At 47.9% G+C, this 23,327-nt stretch overlaps 2 protein-coding genes across 2 annotated transcripts; both read left to right on the forward strand.

Moving 5' to 3' along the window:
- Positions 1 to 9,677: 9,677 nt before the first annotated feature.
- On the forward strand, positions 9,678 to 12,088 carry LOC123463371 (histone H3.3A). Its single transcript, XM_045158327.1, has 4 exons — positions 9,678 to 9,831; positions 10,324 to 10,461; positions 10,558 to 10,711; positions 10,810 to 12,088. The coding sequence occupies exons 2-4, from the start codon at positions 10,334 to 10,336 to the stop codon at positions 10,936 to 10,938; spliced, it is 411 nt and encodes a 136-aa protein (XP_045014262.1). The 5' UTR covers positions 9,678 to 9,831; positions 10,324 to 10,333; the 3' UTR covers positions 10,939 to 12,088.
- Positions 12,089 to 19,444: 7,356 nt separating this feature from the next.
- On the forward strand, positions 19,445 to 23,292 carry Galk1 (galactokinase 1). The gene is made up of 8 exons (XM_004655191.3): positions 19,445 to 19,624; positions 20,634 to 20,823; positions 21,265 to 21,384; positions 21,554 to 21,689; positions 21,814 to 21,995; positions 22,619 to 22,769; positions 22,846 to 23,008; positions 23,089 to 23,292. Exons 1-8 carry the CDS (start codon positions 19,460 to 19,462, stop codon positions 23,158 to 23,160), a joined length of 1,179 nt encoding a protein of 392 aa, XP_004655248.2. The 5' UTR covers positions 19,445 to 19,459; the 3' UTR covers positions 23,161 to 23,292.
- The last annotated feature ends 35 nt before the right edge of the window (positions 23,293 to 23,327 follow it).

A 23,327-nucleotide genomic window follows, 5' to 3' on the forward strand; every position in this document is an offset into this window, starting at 1 on the left:
TCTGCGCGGTCCGCGCCGAGGACCCAGAGCGCCTGCGCCGCGCCACCAGAACGTGGAGACCCCCCGCACGGCAGCAAGGGTTGCTGGGAGTTGTGGTTCTCCGTTCGTCTGAAATTTTACCGTAGGCACAGAGTTACTGCCGAAGAGCTGGACTACAATACCCAGAGGTCTCTGCAGACGGTGTCCCGGATGCAAGCGACTCGCGACGGCTTCTGGGAATTGCAGTCCATTCGCTGTTACTTCGTAGCGGAGAGTTTTTGGTTGAGTACAGACAGGATCTCAATTTGGAACTGCAGCTTCTGGAGTTTTGGGAGCCCAGAGTTAGGGAGGCCCTTAACGACTCCAAGGAGACAGTTCCAAGTGTAAGTTCACTGCCAAAAGTGCAATAATTTACCTTGCCTCTCAATTGGTACAATTTGCTCATGGTTTGCAGTGCCAGCTCAGAGCAGTGCCTCCAAGCAAGCTAATATCCTCATGCCTGCCATGAAACTTAACCTGAACTGAACTAACTATACTGCTGGAAGTCAGCGTTTAAAAGAGAGCTATGCTACACCACACTTTCCCACGCTTCATTAACATTTATCAGCCCTGAAACATGAAACATCTCCACTTGGCTATAGCTCAGGCAGCTTGTTTCCAGTACATAAAGGGCCAAAGGCGAACTTAATCTCCAACTAGAATAGTCGTCGTACACTACCAAATTGAAGAGATGTTAAGCATCACAATAAACTCCACTGGAAGAATGTGACTTTTAGCAGGATACCTGAGTTACAATCCACTCTCTTTCCCTTTTCTGGAACATGGGCTTTTTGCAAGGCGAACTCCAGAGCGCTGAAATATCTCTCCAGCCCAGGAACACGGCCTTTTTATTTGGGGACTTATTTTCCCCTGCCCACATGCCACCAACTGGGCAAAAGTGTCTTCTTTGTAAAATAAGCCAGTTGCCCCAAATTTAAGCATTTGGTTCTGTGTTCTTAAAAATGGTCTTGCCAGACCTAGTGGCATACATCTTTAATCCCAGCACTTGGGAGGCAGCAGAGGTAGGAGGATAATTGTGAGTTCAAAGCCACCCTGAAAAAATCTCCACAAGCTGGGTATGGTGACATATGCCTGAAATCCCAGGACTCAGAAACACTCTGGCAGGCCCACCTTGGTTGCACAAGCCTTTAATCCCAGCTCTTGAGAGACAGAGGTAGGAGGATCCACATGAGTTCAAGGCCACCCTGAGACTACAGAGTGAATTCCACGTCAACCTGGGCTAGAGTGAGACTCTACCTTGAAGAACCAAAAAGGGATGGCTTAGCAGTTAAGATGTTTGCCTGCAAAGCCAAAGGACCCAGGTTGTATTCCCCAGGTGCCACGTTAACCAGATGCACAAGGGTGCACATGAGTCTGGAGTTCCTTTGCAGTGGCTGGAAGCCCTGGCGTGCCCATTCTGTCTCTGTCTCTGTCTCTCTCTCTCTCTCTCCCTCCCTCTTTCTCTGCCAAACAAATAAAAATAAAGTCTTTTTAAAAATACTGAGCCAGGGGCTGGAGAGATGGCTTAGCGGTTAAGCGCTTGCCTGTGAAGCCTAAGGACCCCGGTTCGAGGCTCGGTTCCCCAGGTCCCACGTTAGCCAGATGCACAAGGGGGCGCACGCGTCTGGAGTTCGTTTGCAGAGGCTGGAAGCCCTGGCGCGCCCATTCTCTCTCTCTTCCTCTATCTGTCTTTCTCTCTGTGTCTGTTGCTCTCAAATAAATAAATTAATTAATTTAAAATAAAATACTGAGACAGGAGTTTACTCACAAGTTTGAGGCCAGCCTGAGCTATACATAAGACCTTGTCTTAACAGTAAAAATAATATACATATCTTTAAACATATTATTATTAATATATGTATTTTTTTATAACTAAGTAACACTTGTTGTTTTGTTTTGGGAAACCGAGTCAGAGATAGAGTGTAGAATTAGAAATTTTACTCATGTGCGGGGCGTGGTGGTGCACGCCTTTAATCCCAGCACTTGGGAGGCAGAGGTAAGAGGATCTCCATGAGTTGGAGGCCACCCTTAGACGACAGAGTGAATTCCAGGTCAGCCTGAGCTAAAGTGAAATCCTACCTCAAAAAACCGAAAAAAAAAAAAAAAAGAAAGAAAGAAAAAGAAAATTTACTCTTGTCAACATGGATTTAGGGGAATAACTTCCAAAGCCTGAGTATTGAGCTCTGATGGCTCAGAATTTAAAAGAATTTTTTTTGTCTATTTTTATTTATTTGAGAGAAACTGACAGGCACATAGAGAGAGATAGAGGGCAGATGTGTGTGCCCCCTCATTCATCTGGCTAATGTGGGTCCTGGGGAATCGAACCTCCAAACTGGATCCTTGGGCTTCACAGGCAAGCGCTTTAGAATTTTTATAGACACTATAGCGGGCAGTTTGACATCATCTTGAATTATGTACTTGGTGGGTTGGACTTCTGGGTTACTTGACTGGGGGCAGGGGCAGGAAGAAAGATGTGCACCCCCATTAGACAGAGAGAGAATATGGGCCCACCAGGGTCTCCAGCTGCTGCAAACAAACTCCAGATGCATGTGCCGCTCTGTGCATCTAGCTTTATGTGGGTACTGTGGAATTGAACTCTGATCATTAGTTTTTTGCAGGCAAGGGCCTTAATGACTAAGCCACTTCTCCAGCCATGTGTCTAGAGTTCATTTGCAGTGGCTGGAGGCACTGGTGAGCCCTTTCTCTCTCTCCCTCAAATAAAATAAAAGAATAGAATAGAATAGGACGGGGCTGGAGAGATGGTTTAGCGGTTAAGCGCTTGCCTGTGAAGCCTAAGAACCCCGGTTCGAGGCTCGGTTCCCCAGGTCCCACGTTAGCCAGATGCACAAGGGGGCGCACGCGTCTGGAGTTCGTTTGCAGAGGCTGGAAGCCCTGGCGCGCCCATTCTCTCTCTCTCTCTCCCTCTATCTGTCTTTCTCTCTGTGTCTGTTGCTCTCAAATAAATAAATAAATAATTTAAAAAAAAAAAAAAAAAAAAAGAATAGAATAGGACGCAGCCAGGCATGGTGGCACACACCTTTAATCCCAGTATTTGGGAAGCAGAGGTAGGAAGATCTCCGTGAGTTCACAGCCACCCTGAGACTACATAGTGAATTCCAGGTCAGCCTGGGCAAAAGCAAGACATTATGTTGAAAAGAAAAATTTAAAAAGCCAGGCACAGTGGTGCATGCCTTTAATCCGAGCACTCAGGTGGCTGATATAAGAGAATCTCTGTGAGTTCAAGGCCAGCATGGGATAACAGAGCGAGTTTCAGGTCAGCCTGGGCTAGAGCAAGATCCTACCTTACCTCAAAAAGTGGGGAGAGGGGGCTGGAAAAAATCTCTTAGATGTTAAGGCACTGGCCTGCAAAGTGACTACACAGTGAATGCCAGGTCAGCCTGAGCTAGAGTGAGACCCTACCTTGAGAAAAAGCAACTGGGTGTGGGGTGCACATATTTAATTCCAGCACTAGGGACGCAGAGGTGGGAGGATGGCTATGAGTTCAAGGCCACCCTGAGACTAAATAAAACAAACAACAACAACAAAAAAAAGTCAAATGTGTCTGGGCTCAGTTGTGGTGTGGTTGACTGACATGGTAAGGTGAGGCCTAAGGATTGATCCATACATTGCACTGTATGGTCACAACTAAATAATAACAAAGATAATATACCATGTAGGCTACCATCTTGTTCCTGTTCCTTCATTGGTGTTCTGGCTCAGCAGCTTTCTGCCAGTTACCTAACTTCTCTAGGTTTCAATTTCCTCTTTAGTGAATTAAACAGTTTTGATAATATCAGCTCCTACTTCTACAGGACATACTTATTGTGAAGCTTGTGGAACACATTTATTACTGAAAATGGATGTTCGGATCTGTGTTTCTGCTGCGACAGCGCATTCGGTATTTCCGGGATGACATATAAACCAATTATTTGGATTTAACCACAGGATTAAAGCAATGCACAATAATTTTTTTCTTTTGGTTTTTCAAGGTAGAGTCTCTCTCTAGCCCAGGCTGACTTGGAATTTACTACTTAGTCTCAGGGTGGCCTTGAACTCACTGCCATCCACCCACCCCTGCCTCCCCACTGCTAGGATTAAAGATGTGCACCACCACGCCTGGCTCCAACAAGCTTTTATTTTATTTGTTTTAAAATTTATTTTATTTTATTTTATTTATTTGAGAGCAACAGACACAGACAGACAGATAGAGGGAGAGAGAGAGAATGGGCGCACCAGGGCTTCCAGCCTCTGCAAACGAACTCCAGACGCGTGCGTCCCCTTGTGCATCTGGCTAACGTGGGACCTGGGGAACCGGGCCTCGAACCGGGGTCCTTAGGCTTCACAGGCAAGTGCTTAACCGCTAAGCCATCTCTCCAGCCCAACAAGCTTTTATTTTGATTATACTGTATAAAGACATTGCTTTTGCTCCCACTTGCCAAGTTAGAAAAAAGAAGAACCTAATGTATGACTACTAAGTAAGATGGGCAAACTTGGGCTGGAGAGATGGCTTAGCAGTTAAGGCACTTGTTTGCAAAGCCAAAGGATGCAAGTCTAATTCTCCAGGGCCCATGTAAGCCTGATGAACAAGTAGCACATATGTCTGGAGTTGGTTTGCAGTGACTGGAGGCCCTGGCATGCCCCTTCTCCCTGTCTCCCTCACTCTCTGTCTCTCTGAAATAAATATCTAAAAATTTTAAAAATTATTTAAAAAAATATTTATTTATTTATTTATTTAATATAGAGAATGGGCACACCAGGACATCTAGCCACTGCAAACGAATTCCAGACGCATGTGTCACCCTATGCATCTGGCATTATTTGGGTACTGGGGACTCAAACTCAGATCCTTTGGCTTTGCAGACCTAACAGCTAAACCATTTCTTCAGCCCTATTTTGCTATTTTTTATTTACTCTGTGTGTATGTATGTATGTGTGTGTGTGTAGAGTATGTGTGTGGTGTGTGTCTGTGTACAAATGTGCATGCCCCATGCTCATGCACGTGAAGGTCAGAGTAGAGAATATTATGTGCCCTTCTCTTTTGGCTTATCTGAGTACTGGAGCTGCTGTCTATCAGCAAGGAAGCCCCCTTATGCTCTAGTTTCTCCCCTCCCCTCCAAGACTGGGATTACAATATGGCCATAGTCAGAATTTTTTTGTTTGTTTGTTTGTTTTGGTTTTTCGAGGTAGAGTCTCACTATAGCCCAGGATCCCCTGGAATACACTATGTAGTCTCAGGGTGGCCATGAACTCATTCAGTCCTCCTACCTCTGCCTCCCAAATGCTGGGATCAAAGACATGAGCCACCACTCCCAACCATATCCAGATTTTTGTGTTTTTTTTTTTTTTTCCACTACAGGGTTTTACTCTAGTCCAGACTGACCTGAAACAAACTCTCTAGCCCCATACTGACCTCAAATTTATGGTAATCCTCTAACCTCAGCCTCCTCAGTGATGTGGTTAAATGAACATGCTACTATGCTGGGCACCATGGCCAGCTTTTTCTGTGGGTCCTAAGGAGTCAAACTTGGTGGTCTCTGGCTGAGAGGCCCTCATACATAAGTGGTAATACTCTTTTTTTTTTCTTTTTTAGTTTTTTGAGGTAGGGTCTCACTCTAGCCCAGGCTGACCTGGAATTCACTCTATATTCTCAGGGTGGCCTTGAACTCATGGTGCTCCTCCTACCTCTGCCTCCTGAGTGCTGGGATTAAACGTATATGCCACCACGCCCCACATGGTAATGCTCTTAATTGTTGTTCCATCACTCAGCACATATCTTCATTTTTATTTTATTTATTCATTTTTTGGTTCATTTTTATTTATTTATTTGAGAGTAACAGAGAGAGAGAGAAAGAGGGAGATAGAGAGAGCCACTGCAAATGAACTCCAGACGCATGTGCCCCCTTGTGCAGCTGGCTAATGTGGGTCTTGGGGAATTGATCCTTGAACCAGGGTCCTTAGGCTTCACAGGCAAGCACTTAACCACTAAGCCATCTCTCCGGCCCTTATTTATTCATTTTTAAATATTTAATTAATTTATTTGAGAGAGACAGAGGAAGAAAAAGAGGGAGAGAGAGAATGGGCACGCCAGATCCTCTAGCCACTGCAAACGAACTCCAGACGTATGCACCCAACTTGTGCATCAAGCTTACATGGGTACTGAGGAATCAAACTTGGGTCCTTTGGCTTTGCAGGCAAGCACCTTAACTACTAAGCCATCTCTCAAGCTCCAGTCTTTTTTTAAAATCATTTTTAATTTTTAAAAATTAATTAATATGTTCTTTAAAATTTTTTTTTATTTATTTGAGAGAGGCAGGTAGAGAGAAAGAGAAAGTGGGTGTACCAGGGCCTTCAACAACTGCAAACAAACTCTAGACACATGCAACCCCTTGTGCATCTGCTTACGTGGGTCCTGGGGAATTGAACCAGAGTCCTTAGGTTTTGCAAATGCCTTAACTGCTAAGCCATTTCACCAGCCTTTTTGTTGTTGTTGTTTTGTTTTTTGAGGTAGGTTTTCACTCTGGTCCAGGCTGACTTGGAATTAACTATGTACTCTTAGGGTGGCCTTGAACTAATAGCAATCCTCCTACCTCTGCCTCCTTAGTGCTGGGATTCAAGGCGTGTGAAACCATACCCATTTATCTTTATTTTTGTTGTTCTTGTTTTTTGAGGTAGGGTCTTGCTCTAGCCCAGGCTGACCTGAAATTCACTTGGTAGTCTCAGGGTGGGGTGATCATCGTACCTCTACCTCCCAAGCACTAGGATTAAAGGCACATGCCACCACACCAGTTTCCTATTTATGTATTTTCTTTGTGATAGGGTCTCAATGTAACCTAGTCTAACCTGGAATTCACTCTGTAGTCTCAGGGTGGCCCAGAATTCACACTCATGTTCCTACCTCAGCCTCCATGTGTTGGGATCAAAAGTGTGCTCGAGGACTGGAGAGATGGCTTAGTGGTTAAGTGCTTGCCTGTGAAGCCTAAGGACCCCGGTTCGAGGCTCGGTTCCCCAGGACCCATGTTAGCCAGATGCACAAGGAGGCGCACACGTCTGGAGTTTGTCTGCAACAGCTGGAGGCCCTGGTGCGCCCATTTTCTCTCTCTCTCTATCTGCCTCTTTATCTCTGTGTCTGTCTATCTCAAATAAATAAAAATAAAACAAAGAAAATTTAAAAAAAAATCAAAAGTGTGCTCTACCACACCCAGCCTTTATTTTTTTCTTGTTTTCGTTTTGGTTTTTCAAGGTAGGATATCACCCTAGCCCAGGATGAACTGGTACTTATTATGTAATCAGGGTGACCTCAAATTCATGGCCATCCAAATGCATGTGCCACCATGTGCATCTGGCTTATATAGGTTATGGGAATAGAACCTGGGTCCTTAGGCTTCTTAGGTAACTATCTTAACTGCTTAGCCATCTCTCCAGCCCTAATTATTTTTTAAATATTTTTACTTTTTTTGCAAAGAGAGAGAGAGAATATGAATGGGTGTGTCAGGACCTCGAGCCACTGTAAACAAACTCAGACGCGTGCTCCACTTTAGGTTTTGTAGGCAAGCACCTTGACCGCTGAGCCATCTTGCCAGCCCTTGATTAGTTTTGTATTTGAAGCATCTGCATAGTGAATATTGCAATCTACATCTGATACTTGTTTGCTTTTTTTTCTCAATTTTTATTAACATTTTCCATGATTATAAAAAAAATCCCATGGTAATGCCCTCCCTACCCCCCCACTTTCCCCTTTGAAATTCCATTCTCCATAATATCTCCTCCCCATCTCAATCATTCTATTTACATATATACAATACCATTCTATTAAGTACCCTCCTCCCTTCCTTTCTCTTCCCTTTATATCTCCTTTAAGATACTTGTTTAAGCAAGAGTGAAGATTAGCGATTTTGCACATTTATCGGGTCTCTTGTCAAAAATAATACCTTCCGGAATGGAGAGATGGCTTAATGCTTAAGATGTTTGCCTGCAAAGCCAAAGGATCCTGGTTCAATTGTCCAGGACCCATGTAAGCCAGATGCACAAGGGGGCACATGCTCTGGAGTTCCTTTGCAGTGGTTGGAGGCCCTGGCGCGCCCATTCTCTCTCTCTCTCTCTCTGCCTCTGCCTCCCCAGTGCTGGGATTAAAGGCGCGCACCACCACACTCAACTAGTTCATTTTTAATAGTCAAACAAATACTATAATGGGACAATTTCCTTTATTTCATTCATTCGAATTACATAAGTCAAGAAATATGGGGCCAGGTAAGTCACCTCCTGTTTCACTCAAAGCACATGAGGGCTTAAACATGGAAAAAAGTTCTGCTAAAATGATTCTTTGATATGGTTCTTTGTATATACACTCCTCTTCACCAAAAACTATTTTTGGTTTAAAATACATATTCATAGCCAGGTGTGGTGGTGCACGCCTTTAATCCCAGCACTTGGGAGGCAGATGAAGAAGGATCACTGTGAGTTCCAGGCCATCTACAGAGTGAATTCCAGGTCAGCCTGGGCTACATTAAGACCCTACCTCGAAAAAACAAAATAGGGCTGGAGAGATGGCTTAGCAGTTAAGCGCTTGCCTGTGATGCCTAAGGACCCCAGTTTGAGGCTCGGTTCCCCAGGTCCCACGTTAGCCAGATGCACAAGGGGGCGCACGCGTCTGGAGTTCGTTTGCAGAGGCTGGAAGCCCTGGCGCGCCCATTCTATCTCTCTCCCTCTATCTGTCTTTCTCTCTGTGTCTGTTGCTCTCAAATAAATAAATAATTAAAAAAGAAAAATAAAATAAAATAAAATATGTATTAATGGGCTGGAGAGATGGCTTAATGGTTAAGGCACTTGCCTGCAAAGCTAAAGGACCCAGATTCGATTCACCAGTATTCATATAAAGCCAGATGCACAAGGTGGCACATGTATCTGGAGTTCATTTGCAGTGGCTAGAGGCCCTGGCTTGCCCATTCTCCTTCTCCCTCCCTCCCATCCTCCCTCCTTTCCCCCCCCCTCCCTCTCTCTCTCTCTCTCTCTCTCTCTATGTGTATATATATATATATATATATATATATATATATATATATATATATGCCTGTTTTTCTCTCCCTCTCAAATAAACTTAATAAAAAGGTATATATTCATAATATACAAAAACACTATACTTAACATTGTAACATGATCTGTTATATTGCAATTCTCACACTGTACTTAGCAATCAAAATGTAACGAAAAGTAAATGTTAGGGAATACATTTTATTGTACATTGGAAATTTTGTTTAAAAAAAACTCCTTAAAGTAGCCTGCTGATACAATCAAGTTTAGGCTCCTGCTAATCGAGATTTTCTTTAATCCGTTAGGGGCCAGTGCAATTCATTTGCATTGACTTTCCATTGCAGAGCTTTGGAACCAAGGGAAGGATCCAAACATAGCTCCGTTTTAACCAATAAGAACAGCCGCTTAGTGCTGTACTCTGATTCGTCCATTACTCTCTGCATCCATCCAATCAAGAGGCAACTTTAACAGCCAATCAGCGGCCCAAACACCCTCCAATCAGGACACGAGGCCGAAGCACGGCCTTTGTGTCGGGAGATGTCAGCGCGTCGGCGAAAGGTTCCGCCAATAGGAAAGGTCGTTGGTGTATGCAAATAAGTGCTCTGTGACGCAGAGACGCAGCGTGAAGCGTGCATATAAATATGGCGGCGTCGGGGGGTTTGCGGCGCAGAGCGGTTTGGTTGTTCGCTTCGGTAGCATCGTTTCTTAGGTAGGCGACTGCGGCACTTCGCTTGGCTCCCACCGCGGCGCGGCGATCGGAGAAACGGCTTGAGACTTCGGCTTTGGGTGCGTATTGGCGGCCCGAGGGTGACCTGAGGCTCCGGTAGCCGTCGTTGACCCAGGCCGCGGCCGTTGCGAGCCGACTGCCGGGGTGATTTAGGGGCGGCTGCGGGCTGGCTGGCGGGTGTCGCCTGCGAGTCTTGTGCGCTTTCGTCTTTGGGACAGCGCTTCTTTCCTTTTCTTCTTCCTAGCGGGTGATTTCCGAGGTCCGGAGGCCGCGGGGTTGGTTACGGGCAAAGCCCGGCCTCCGCCCGTCGAGGGAGGGAAGTGACTCCTCCCCGCGCCCCTCCCGCGGGAGGCCTCTGCTCCCGCAGCCTGAGTCACCGGGGGAGGGGAGGAGGAGCCGGCGACGGCGGCCGCGGGAGGACATCTGCCGCCCGCCGCGAGGCGGGGGGGGGGGGTTAGAGCGCGAAGACGCGGACAGGCGGTGGAATCCGGCGACGTTCCCTCCCCCCCCCCCCCCGGCGACGGTCTTTGACTTGGGCTGTTCTCTCGCAGGTGAAAGAAAATGGCCCGAACCAAGCAGACTGCTCGTAAGTCTACTGGTGGGAAAGCCCCCCGCAAACAGCTGGCCACCAAAGCTGCCAGGAAAAGCGCTCCCTCTACCGGCGGGGTGAAGAAGCCTCATCGCTACAGGTAAGCAAACGGAACAGTGGATCGGCCTTGATTGGTAGCGCCAGTGTCCTTTGCTGTCCCCTTTACATCTGCGTCTGTTTTGCCTGCACGCCTCAGGCCCGGGACCGTGGCGCTTAGAGAGATCCGGCGTTACCAAAAGTCCACTGAGCTGCTCATCCGAAAGCTGCCCTTCCAGAGGTTGGTGAGAGAGATCGCCCAGGATTTCAAAACCGACTTGAGGTTTCAGAGTGCGGCCATTGGTGCGCTCCAGGTAAGGGTTTGAGAAGGCGCTTGTAGCACTTGGAGGGAGGCTCGTGTGGTGGTTTCTGCGGAAAGGGAGTCTAATAGTGTGGCTCTTGTCCTCAACAGGAGGCCAGTGAGGCGTACCTGGTGGGTTTGTTTGAAGACACTAATCTGTGTGCCATCCACGCCAAGAGAGTTACCATCATGCCCAAAGACATCCAATTGGCTCGCCGGATACGGGGAGAGAGAGCTTAAGTGAAGGCAGTTTTTATGGCGTTTTGTAGTAAATTCTGTAAAATACTTTGGTTTAATTTGTGACTTTTTTTGTAAGAAATTGTTTATAATATGTTGCATTTGTACTTAAGTCATTCCATCTTTCACTCAGGATGAATGCGAAAAGTGACTGTTCACAGACCTCAGTGATGTGAGCACTGTGGCTCAGGAGTGACAAGTTGCTAATATGCAGAAGGGATGGGTGATATTTCTTGCTTCTCATGATGCATGTTTCTGTATGTTTATGACTTGTTGGGTAGCTATTAAGGTACTAGAATTGATAAATAAATGTGTACAGGGTCCTTTTGCAATAAAACTGGTTATGACTTGATCCAAGTGTTTAACAATTGGGGCTGTTAAGTCTGACCATACATCACTGTGATAGAATGTGGGCTTTTTCAAGGGTTGAAGATACAAGTCTTAACCACAGTGTAACTTACAGTTTCCTAAAAAAAAAAAAAGAAAAAAGAAAAGAAAGTAAACCTGGCAGCTATAGAATACACTATGTGCATTTATAATAGCTATTTTATATATTGTAGTGTCAACATTTTTAAATTAAATGTTTTACATTCACAAGTGGTGGGGAGTCTTGTCATTAAGGTGTGTGTAATGTAGAGTCCAGTTGGTTTTCCTCTAACTAGACTGCACTTGTTTTCATAGTAGTAAAATGCTATGCGTACTATACCTTGCATAAGTCCTCATTCTACCACATGTTAACTAACCCTCTAGCTGATAATGCATACACTAATGGGGGAATTTTATTTATAAGGGCTCTAGAATAAATAAGTTATTCACACCAGCATCTGTTACTAATCTAAACTAGTTAGTGCAGCTTTTCATTGTGTTGTCTCATAGCTAGGTTTGAGGGGTTTTGTTTATTTTTATCCCTTTCTAAGGAATTCTACGTTCCTTGTGGAGTTTTAGTGTGAACGTGTTGGGGAGGAGCATAGCTCCAGGTTATTAGGCCTCTGCCACTTAAGTTGGCTTGGGGTCAGGGTTACATCTGGTTACTGTCCTGGGGAAATCCCTTTTATAGAGATGGCCTTCCAAGTGGTTTTTAAATTTATCCTATTGAAGTTTTTAGGTCAATTATGTATGTTGACTAAATTTACAAATAAACTTGTTTATCCAACTAAGTGTCAAAAACCTAAATTGAATGTACAAAGTTCATAGGGTACTGTTCGAACTTAAGGTTATTACAGCTTTTGTTTAGGTAAAGGAATTATTTACAATGCATAATTGCAGAAAGCATGTAAAACAGCCCTTTGCAAATACTATGATAGAGGCTGGTGATACGAGTATTTACCTACCCCCAGCCCCATCTAAACTCAAGGTACTGATGTATCTGATGGGAGCAGCATATTTACAGTTTGCACCATAATGTTAACAAAATACTTGCAAGAACTACATATTTTAGGCTTAGGGTTTGGCTTGGGTGGGGGCACATTTGGAAATCCTAAAGATTATTTCAACAGTTTGATAGTTTAAAGCAATTGTCCGCTCTCAGTAATGACATACTGGAAACACAAAGCACTCTTTGTTTTTGGTTTTTCGAGGTAGAGTTCGCTCTAGCTCAGGCTGACCTGGAGTTCACTAGTTAGTCTCAGGGTGGCCTTGAACTCACAGTGATCCTCCTGCCTCTGCCTCCTGAACGCTGGGATTAAGGTGTGCACCACCGCGCCTGGCAACCCAAAGCACTCTTAATAGAAGCTAGTACAGTTTCTAATACCAGGTACCCCCCAAGATTGGATTTTTGAAATACCTTCTGTGTATTACCTTGGTTTAGAACTTGATGCAATTCTGTCTCAGCCTCCCAAATCCACCTATCACACCTCACAGCTAAGATTGTTTTAATTCCACCAGCTAGTGAAGCAGAGGTAGAGCAGGCAGCCTGAGAGTGTTGTAAGATTAGAGATATAATCCCCATCCAATGACTTTGGAAGTCTGTTAGACAAATCCTGGAAGTTGGACTAGAGTATGAAGGACAGGCAGTTTCCATTTATAGGTCTCAACCAGATTAAATAGTGTAACTAGGCTTCCCACGTCTTCCCTGAACACATAACTTAGAAATCTTGGTCTGAAGGAGCTGTACAGGAGAGGATATTCCTGGGTATGGACAATGGGCTGGAATTTATGACATCCTGGTTGAAGCTGATGTTCTGTGCCCTTGATTAAAGACTAGTTAAGGGCTGGAGAGATGGCTTAGCGGTTAAGCGCTTGCCTGTGAAGCCTAAGGACCCCGGTTCGAGGCTCGGTTCCCCAGGTCCCACGTTAGCCAGACGCACAAGGGGGCGCACGCGTCTGGAGTTCATTTGCAGTGGCTGGAAGCCCTGGCGCACCCATTCTCTCTCTCTCCCTCCATCTGTCTTTCTATGTCTGTCGCTCTCAAATAAAAAAAAAAAAAAAAAGCAAATGTTAAAGACTAGTTAAAAATAGTTTTCGGAGTTAAGACTTTCTCATAATTGTAATGGATGATGTTGACCAACTCTGATTTTGGTGCTGGGATTTGAACCTTGGGAATTTGTGTGCTAAGCAAGCAGTTCCACTAAACTACATTCCCAGCCTGAGAGGTGTGCCTCTGCCTCAAGAAGAGAGTGGAGAATCTAAGATGTCCAAGTTGTCCAGGACAGTAACCCTTTACTTGTGTATGGAACTAGTGTATGAAGGGTACCTTATGTGTACTCACACAATAAGGTTGTGTACATAGAGAAAAGCTGTGTTCACAATCATTTTGTTAGTAAAAGCCAGGCATAGTGGTGTACACCTGTAATCTGAGCAGGGGCAGTAGGATAACAAATGTGAGGCTAATTTGCCATAAATTTGTTTTGAGGCAGCATCTCACTAACCCAGGGTAGCTTCATATTCCTAAGTACTGGAATGAAGGTAATCAGCCATTTCATTTGCCCCCCCAAAAAAATTTTTTTGGGGGGGCAGGGGAATCTATCTGGTTTTATATAGGGTTGGGGATAAGCAAGGATCTTTTTTGCCTAGAATATTTTTGGGAGGGATAGGCTGGCATTCAAGGTAAGTGTCTTGAGCCCGGCTGACCTGGAATTAAAGTTTTAGTCCCAGGCTGGCCTCCAACTCAGCAATCCTACCTCTGCCTCATGAGTGCTGTTTAAAGGTGTGCTCCACCATTTCTGGGTGCTGGTGGTGTTTGTTTTTTTTTTCTTTTGGCAGGGGGTGGAAGGAAGTGTCAATGTAGGGTCTCTAGCTCAGGCTGACCTTGAACTCGCAGCAATCCTGCCTCTGCTGGCATTAAAGGTGTGTGCTATCACACGCAGTACTAGCAATTTAAACTGCTGGATGGAGAGGAAGCAGAGTGTGGTGGCACATGCCTTTAATCCCAGCACTCGGGAAGCAGATGGAGGAGGATCTCTCAAAGTTTGAGGCCACCCTGAGATTACATAGTGAATTCCAGGTCAGCCTGGGCTGGAGTGAGACCCTACCTCAGAAAACTTAAAAGAAAAAAAAAGGATGGAGAGTGGTTTAAGGCTTGCCTGTGAAGCTTCAAGACCCAGGTTCTATTCTCCAGGTCTCATATAAACCAGATGTTCATGGTGATGCATCTGGAGTTTATTTGCAGTGGCTGGAGATCCGGTCTTGTCCATTCTCACTCTCCCATCTCTGTCCCTAATAAAAATAAATCTTTAGGGCTGGAGAGATGGCTTCGTGGTTAAGGCATTTGCCTGCGAAACCAAAGAACCCATGTTCATATCTCTCAATCCCACGTAAGCCAGATGCACAAAGGTGAGGCAAGCACAAGGTAACACATACCCACTTGGTGGTGTAACCCATTGCTCCAAGCAAAAAGCTGGAGCTTAGCAGTTAAGGTGTTCATCTGCAAAGCCAAAGGATCCAGGTTCGATTCCCTGGGGAACCACGTAAGCACAAGGGAGCAATGCGTCTGGTTTTCGCTTGCAGTGGCTGGAGCCCTGGTGTGCTCATTCTCTCTCCCTCTTTCTCTCTGTCAAATAAATGAATTTAAAAAAAAAAAAAAAAAAAGCTGGAGAGATGGCTCAGGTTGAAGGCACTTGCTTGCAAAGCTTGAAGGCCCAGGGTTCACTTCACAGTATCCACATAAAGTCAGATGCACAAAGTGGCGAATGTATCTGGAGTTCCTATATTCATTCTTTTTGTAAATTTTTTGGGGTGTTACTCTAGCCCAGAGGTCAAATCAATCCTCCTATCTCTTCTCTGCCTTCCTCCCACCCTGTGCTAGGAATAAACCACCCCACCCAGCTTTTTTTTTTTTTTTTTTTTTTTTTTTTTTTTTTTAGGTATGGTGTCATTCTAGCTCAGGCTGACCTGGAACTCACTCTCTACTCCCAGGCTAGCCTCAAACTCATGGAGATCCTCCTACCTCTGCCTCCCAGGTGCTGGGGTTAAAGGTGCATCACCACACCCAGAAGAGCAATGCTTTATTGCCCTGTCTCCATCACATTTCCCTTCCCCATGGAAGAAGGTTCTGCAATTCCATCTACTGGGGAAGTCAGAGGAGGTGGTTTCAAGTGTAGTTGAACTCCTGGCAGGACTAAAAAAGCCACATGATCTGGACACTGTTGTGCATACAGCCAGGGCCCAGGGTCTCCCCAGCAGCTGCCATCTCTCATGCAACAGGCTATAGTTACAGGAATACACAGAGCAGGGGAGGGGCTGAGCATGCATGTCATGATGGAAGTGGACTTGGGGTCTTCTAGACCCTACTCCCTTACTAATTCCTTTGGTAGATATATTGGGCTGCAGGCCTGCCCCATACGCTCCTTACCTAAGCACTGAGCCATCATGCATCAGGGAAATGGGGTTTACAAGGCCCAGACATGGGTCCCAGTGTCCTGCTGCAGCCCCAGTGCTCTCCCTCTTCAGCTGCTGTCCTTCAGCAAGTCTCACTCTTCTGTCTCCCTCCAGTGCACTTGCCAGCTGCTGCTTCCTGGCTAGTGAGAGGTGCCCGAAGAAATGGCTACAGTCCCGAGCACTTAGGGACATATTGAAGTGTGGACTTGCTCCCTAGCCAGTAATAGGGTGGCCATCAGCCGAGAACGAGGATTTCAAAGAAGACAGGCCTAAGACTAGACCCACCACTAGTTTCTCTGAGCAGAAGGGTGTTGCTTGAGATGTGGGACTGTCTCGCTTGTTTCTTGAGTCATGTCTAACATGTAGCAGAGGCCCAGGCATGTTTGCTGGCCAAACCAATGGTTCTGGCAACCCTGTAGCACAGCTGGGTGGCTCTGCTTCTGGCACAGGTGGCAACAAAGCCTGATTCCACAGCGCTTTGGTTACTAGCCTCTCTCCTGAATGGGGAGTGCTCCATGTAGAAACCACCTCCAGGAGTATGGAGCATTTCGCCTTCCATTTCCTACTGAGAAGAGGCTGAGCTTTGCTGCTGGGCACTTTTGTAGGCAGAGGTCAGCAGAGCAGAGGCTGTAGGAGCCTGCAGTACTCACGAGGACAGAGTGGTGGCCGAGAGCCGGCTCAGGGCCATACCCAAGTCCAAGACCCACTGCTCCCACTCGGATGAATTCTGTAGCTATGTCTCTTTTCTTTTTCTTTCTTTTTTTTGGGGGGTGGGGTGGGGGGGAAGGGTCTCACTCCAGCCCAGGCTGACCTAGAATTCACAATGTAGCTTCAGGCTGGCCTTGAATTCACAGTGATCCCCTTACCTCTGCTTCCCAAGTGCTGGGATTAAAGGAGTGTGACACCATGCCCAGGCTCTTTTCTTCAACTGTAAAATGGAAATGGTAAATGTATTTATCTGATAGTGATAGGTAGGCTTACAAGAACTCAACAAGGTGTAAAACTTGGGTACAGTAGCCTGAGGACAACTGTGAAAATATTTGACCACAAAAGTCCAGGGCACCAGAACAGACACTGGTGGTTAACAGTCACTTCTACCTTGCAGGTGCATTCTGGCTGGATATCAGCCCTACAGTCTGGGCTGATTTGTACTTAAACTGCATATCAGGTTGTTTTTTTTTGTTGTTGTTGTTTCTAATTTTTCGAAGTAAGGTCTCATTCTAGCCCAGGCTGACCTGGAATTCACTATGTAGTCTCAGGGTGGCCTTGAACCAATCCTCCTACCTCTGCTTCCAGAGTGCTGGGATTGAAGGCGTGTGCCACCACACCCAGCTTGCATGTCAATATTTTAAGTACTATAGAAGCAGGACAAAGAGAAATAGTTACCCCCTGGGAACAGCAAAAAGAATCTCCAAGAATGGGTGAGGTGGCAGACCATCTGTTGAGAGCAAACATTTCCAGGGACATCTGTTTGGGAGATGAGAACAACCCTCATGTGGGGAAGCTAAACTGTGCCTGTAATGAAGAAGTTAGAGGTGGGACCATGCATACAGATCCTCCTCACATGAAGAAAGAGTAAATCTGAAAGGCTTAAGGGACAAAAGTTTGGTTTTAGTTTAGGAGACAGACATGACTGTTATAGAGAACAGTAATCTTTTTTTGTTTGTTTATTTATTTGGGAGTGACAGAGGGAGAAAGAGGCAGAGAGACAGAAAGAATGGGTGCATTATGGCCTCCAGCCACTGCAAATGAACTCCAGACACATGTTCCTCCCTCTTGTGCATCTGGCTTATGTGGGTACTGGGGAACTGAGCCTTGAGCCGGGATCCTTAGGCTTCACAGGCAAGCGCTTAACCGCTAAGACATCTCTCCAGCCTCCCCCTTTTTTTGAGTCAGGGTCTCTCCCTAGTCCAGACAGGTATTGAACTCATGGTGAACCTCCTATCTCAGTCTCCCAAGTTTATAGCAATTATCTCAATCACAGGAGGTTGGATTTCAGGCTGTCTGCCTCCCAACCAGATGGTGGGAGTCTGAGCCTCTTTATCTTTCTGGACAATTACACAAAGGAGAGTTCAGTAATGCCTGTTGAATTAATGGAAACCTGATATTAATAGCAGACATTAGCTGGGCACGGTGGCACATGCCTTTAATCTCAGCACTTGGGAGGCAGAGGTAGGAGGATCACTGTGAGTTCGAGGCCACCCTGAGAGTACATAGTGAATTCCAGGACAGCCTGAACTAGACTGAAACCCTACCTCGAAAAGCCAAAAAAAAAAAAAAAAAAAGCAAACATTGATTTTGTGCTGCTTTTTTTTTTTTTTTTTTTTTTAATCAGGTGCTGGCCTGGACACTCTACAAAGATTATTTTCTTCAGTTTCTTTCACAATAGCTTGTCCTGGAGAAGGAAACACCAGTCAGATGAGAAACTGAAGGGGCTAGGGAGATGCCTCATCAATTAAAGTTGCCTGCTTGCAAAGCCTGCTGGTCCAGGTTTGATTCCTCCAGTAGCCAGATGCACAAAGTGGAGCATGTGACTAGAATTCCTTTATAGTGACAAGAGGCCCTAGCATGCCATTCCTTCTCTTTCTCTCTGTCTACTTGCAAATAAATAAATAAAATTGTTTAAAAAATAAAGGGGAAGCTGGGTGTGATGGTGCACATCTTTAATCCCAGCATTCAGGAGGCCGAGGTAGGAGGATCATTCTGAGTTCAAGGCCAGGCTAGAGTACAGAGTGAGTTCCAGGTCAACTTGGCTAAAGTGAAATCCTGCTTCAAAAACAAATAATAATGATGATGATGTGGTGGGTAATCAACTGCCTCCAATTGCACATAAGGCCTTCTCAGCGGGAGAGAATTCCTAAGTGGTACAGGGAACCAAGTCATGTCCCATAGTCAGGAAAATCACATTACCCAGATTGAAGCCCCCTTGTGTTCCCTGTACAAGCCGAGTGGGAAGCCTCATGAAAATGTCAAGCCGGGCATGATGGCACACGCCTTTAAACCCAGCACTGGGAGGCAGAGGTAGAAGGATCGCTATGAGTTGGAGGCCATCCTGAAACTACATAGTGAATTCTGGGTTAGCCTTGGCTAGAGTGAAACCCTACCTCAAAAAAGAAAAAAAAATAATAATTGAACCTGGCGTGGTGGCAATCCCAGCACTTGGGAGGCAGAGGTAGGAGAATCGCCGTGAGTTCAAGGCCACCTACAGAGTGAATTCCAGGTCTGCCTGGGCCTAGAGTAAGACTCTACTTGGAAAGAATAAAATAAATAATGATAATAAATAAAAATAACAAATAAAACAGAAACAAAAACTGCTTTATTGACATGTACCCAGGGCCTTCTTACAACTGCTGGCTCTGGGAACCTAGGAGGCAGATGTCTCTGGGAATCCAGGTCTCCCTGCTGTCACTGCCCTGGCCGCAGATGTGACCAATGCCACTAGGGTCAGGAATGAGCAGTTGAGATCTCCCAGTCCTGCCAAGTGCTACTGGAGTTGGTGGCCCCAGACACCACACAGAAGGACTGCACGGATTCTCCTCGGGGGCGGGGGGGGGGGGTCATCCGCTCCTACGGCCCGCGGCCTGTGGGGCGGGGCTCCGCGGGAGGGGCGGGGCCAGGCGGGCGGGGGCGGGGCGTCTGGCGGGAGCGGCGGCCCAGGCTCCGCCCCCGGCATCCCGCGGCGGGGCACGCCCAGCGGCAGACGAGCGTCATGGCTGCTTGGAGACCGCCCCAGGTCGACGAGCTGCTGGCCGAGGCCCGACGGGCCTTCCGAGAGGAGTTCGGGACCGAGCCCGAGCTGGCCGTGTGTGCGCCGGGCCGCGTCAACCTCATCGGGGAGCACACGGACTACAACCAGGGCCTGGTGCTGCCCATGGTGAGGGGCCGCGGGGGGCGGCCGCGGGCAGGCGGGCGGGCGGGCGGCCGAGCGTGGGGATTCCCGAACGCGGGACCGAACTGGGGACGTGCCGTTTTCCACGTGCGAAGACCGGAAGCCGGGAATTGGGGGTGTGGACGTCTCCTCACTCGAGCCCGCCCCCTGGGGGCTGTTGATCATCCCTCTTCCTGGAAGTGTAAAATATGAGGTACAGAGGCGCAGGAGTAGAAGCACCTGCTGACTCGCTCCTAATTATCCCAACACCCGGGAAGCTGAGGTAGGAGGATCGCCGCAAGTTCGAGGGCAACCTAGACGACTTTGTAGCCCAGGAGAGTGACTCTGCCTCAAAACAAAACAAGATAGATCTGTATGAATGTAGCCCAGACCTCACAGAGACCTTACAGAGACGGAAACAGACCCTGGGAGCTGTTCTGAGTCACATGGTTCTTGGGTGTGTGGTCTGAGGAATGCCTTCTAGCTTTCATCCTGGATCTTTTTATCAGCCCTTCTGTGCAGCTTAGAAAATGAGTGATTGCTGTCTCCATTGATAAAACCTGGAACTTTTCTAGTCCCATCTCCTTTGCCCCATAGCTGGGATCCCATTGGCAGATACACAGCCCAGTCACACTGTGCACCATGCTCAGGTCAGGGTCCAGTTTGTTCCCTGGCTGCAACTTGCCCCACCCCTGAGGACCCAGACTACAGAACTCTAAGCCCCCAAGGCCAGCTCAGCACTCAGGCCCTAACTGCTTTGAGCCTATTCGCTCTCTTCACGTCCTCATCTGTCTCTGTTAGCAGAACCTAGCAGTTTGAATTCTGGCTCCTCTGTCCGATCACCTTGCAGAGATCTGGACACATTCTGAAGTCTCTCAGAACACCAGTGTCCTACCCATACAATGGACCACTCCACCCTTCAGGTCTTCTCCACAGTGTATTTGATGGATGAATGGGCTTTGTGGCTTGGAGGTGGCTCTGGAGGGATAAGCTATTACAAACTCTGTCTTGCCAGGCACTGGAGCTGGTGACCTTGCTGGTTGGCAGTCCCCGGACGGATGGGCTTGTTTCTCTCCTCACCACCTCCAAAGATGCTGATGAACCCCAAAGACTGCAGTTCCCACTGCCCACAGCCCAGCGGTCCTTGGAGCCTGGGATACCCCGATGGGCCAACTATGTCAAGGGAGTGATTCAGCACTATCCAGGTATGGGGAGTCTAGGCTGTTACTGGGAGTGAGGCCTCAGAGCCACAAAGCCCACTCATCCACCTGATAACGCTGTGGAGAAGGTTTGCAGGTTGGGACATCCCATTGTACAGATGAGAAAACTGAGGCCCCGGAGGCTTTGGTACTTGCCCTAGTTTTCCCTTTGTATGATTTGGAGGAGCGAGAATTCAGTCCCCAGCTCTCTGGCTTCCAGAGGCCTGAATCAGAACAATTAGGAAGATTGCCCCAGCAACCTCAAGGAAGGCAGTATGGAAAGTGGTGGACTCCTTGACCCCAGCAAGATAGAAGCTTCTGACAGTTGAGACCCATGCCATGGAAACAGCTGCTAGTCGGTTGCCTCACTTCCTGTCAGGACAAATACCCTTCCTGTGTCCGTCCTCCCAGCTGCCCATCTTACCAGTAGCACTCTTTCCTTTGCAGCTGCCCCCCTCCCTGGCTTCAGTGCAGTGGTGGTCAGCTCAGTGCCCCTGGGGGGTGGGCTTTCCAGCTCAGCATCTCTGGAAGTGGCTACGTACACCTTCCTGCAACAGCTCTGCCCAGGTATCACCTAGTCCCTACCTTCCTTCTCTGAGGCCTTTGTGGTCAGAGCCTTTTCCGGGCTTAGGGAGGGAGGGTGGAGAGTCCCCTTGGATTGTCATTGGAACCATTGCTGCACCAGTGTGGTCACCCCTCCTGGGCCCGAGCTTCCCCACATTACCCTGTGTTGCAGACTCAGGGGCACTAGCTGCCCGGGCCCAGGTGTGTCAGCGGGCCGAGCACAGCTTCGCAGGGGTGCCCTGTGGCATCATGGACCAGCTCATCGCACTGCTGGGGCAGAAAGGCCATGCGCTGCTCATTGACTGCAGGTTGGGGCTTCTCTCTCATCCGCTCACCTCATCATCAGGAGCTCCTGGCTGGAGCATGCCCACTGTCCAGCCTGGCAAGCAGAACCTTGGCTGTATCATCTCCCCTACTCCAACTCTATCCCAGGTCCTTGGAGACCAGCCTGGTGCCACTGTCAGACCCCAAGCTGGCTGTGCTCATCACTAACTCCAACGTCCGCCATTCTCTGGGCTCCAGCGAGTACCCCCTGCGGCGGCGCCAGTGTGAGGAGGTGGCCCGGGCTCTGGGCAAGGAGAGCCTTCGAGAGGTGCAGCTAGAGGAGCTTGAGGGTGAGAGAGCCGTCTGGGTGTATAGTCCTGCAGCCAGCCAAGCTCCGTTGGGGTGTCCATATGGTCTTGATCCTGGTGTCTGTCCCCTCATCTCCTGCCTACCCTAAAATCCTGCGAATCTTAGGGCTCCAACCTCAGCAGCACTGCTTAAGGCCCCGAAACCAGAGACTCAGTTTGTATACTGAGCACCCACTGTGCTGGCTCCCCATGGGGGGTCCTGCACATTGTCCCCTGCAGTCCTAGAGAGGACTGAGTGATGGGGAGACATAGTTTCCTGTTTTACAGTGAGGAGGGGCTAGTTCTGAGATGAGGGGACCCTTCAAAACCAGGCTTGATCCAGGCATGGTGGCGCATGCCTTTAATCCCACCACTCAGGAGGCAGAGGTAGGAGGATTCCATCAGTTCGAGTCCACCCTGAGACTACTTAGTGAATTCCAGGTCAGCCTGGGATAGAGTGAGACCCTGCCTTGAAAAGCAAACAAAACCAGGCTTGGATTAACCACTAGTCCTACCATCACCAAGGAGGGCTCAGTAAGCAGCTGTCCACTGCCCATCAGGCCCCTTCCACACCCTGAGGCCACAGGTGGAATGAGGCCGAGTTGCTGAGCCCTCTTTTCCCCCAGCTGGCAGAGAGCTGGTGAGCAAGGAGGGTTTCCGGCGGGCAAGGCATGTGGTAGGTGAGATTCGGCGCACGGCCCAGGCAGCAGAGGCTCTGAACCGTGGCGACTACAAGGCGTTTGGCCGCCTCATGGTGGAAAGTCACCAGTCCCTCAGGTGAGGTCCTCTGGATGCCCCATGCTTCTTGGGCATAGGTGGGTCCAACAGGCCTACCCTCCTCTATTCTCTGCAGGGATGACTACGAGGTGAGCTGCCCTGAGCTGGACCAACTGGTTGAGGCTGCACTCTCCGTGCCTGGAGTTTATGGCAGTCGCATGACTGGTGGCGGCTTTGGCGGCTGCACGGTAACACTGTTGGATGCTTCCGCTGCTTCCCGTGCCATGCAGCACATACAGGTAGGTAAGAGTCAGAGCCTGGGATGGCCGGAGAGGTGAGTGTCCAGGCCACCCATCGCTCAGCCTTGTCTCTCCCCCAGGAGCAGTACAGTGGCACAGCCACTTTCTACCTCTCTCAGGCCGCTGATGGAGCCATGGTGCTGCACTTATGAGGCGCCCCTGGGACGGACATGGGGGCATAGGGCAGAGGCAGCAGGTCCTGCAGTTCTGCTTCTGGCATCCGTCTTCTGAACCCGGGTGCTCAATAAACGTGTGCTTCCTATTGTGGTGGCCACCTGCCCTTAGAGGTGGGTGTGTGCTTGGGGGTCAGAGAAGGGGG

This window comes from Jaculus jaculus, chromosome 9 (genome assembly GCF_020740685.1).
Source record: "Jaculus jaculus isolate mJacJac1 chromosome 9, mJacJac1.mat.Y.cur, whole genome shotgun sequence".
NCBI lineage: Eukaryota > Metazoa > Chordata > Mammalia > Rodentia > Dipodidae > Jaculus > Jaculus jaculus.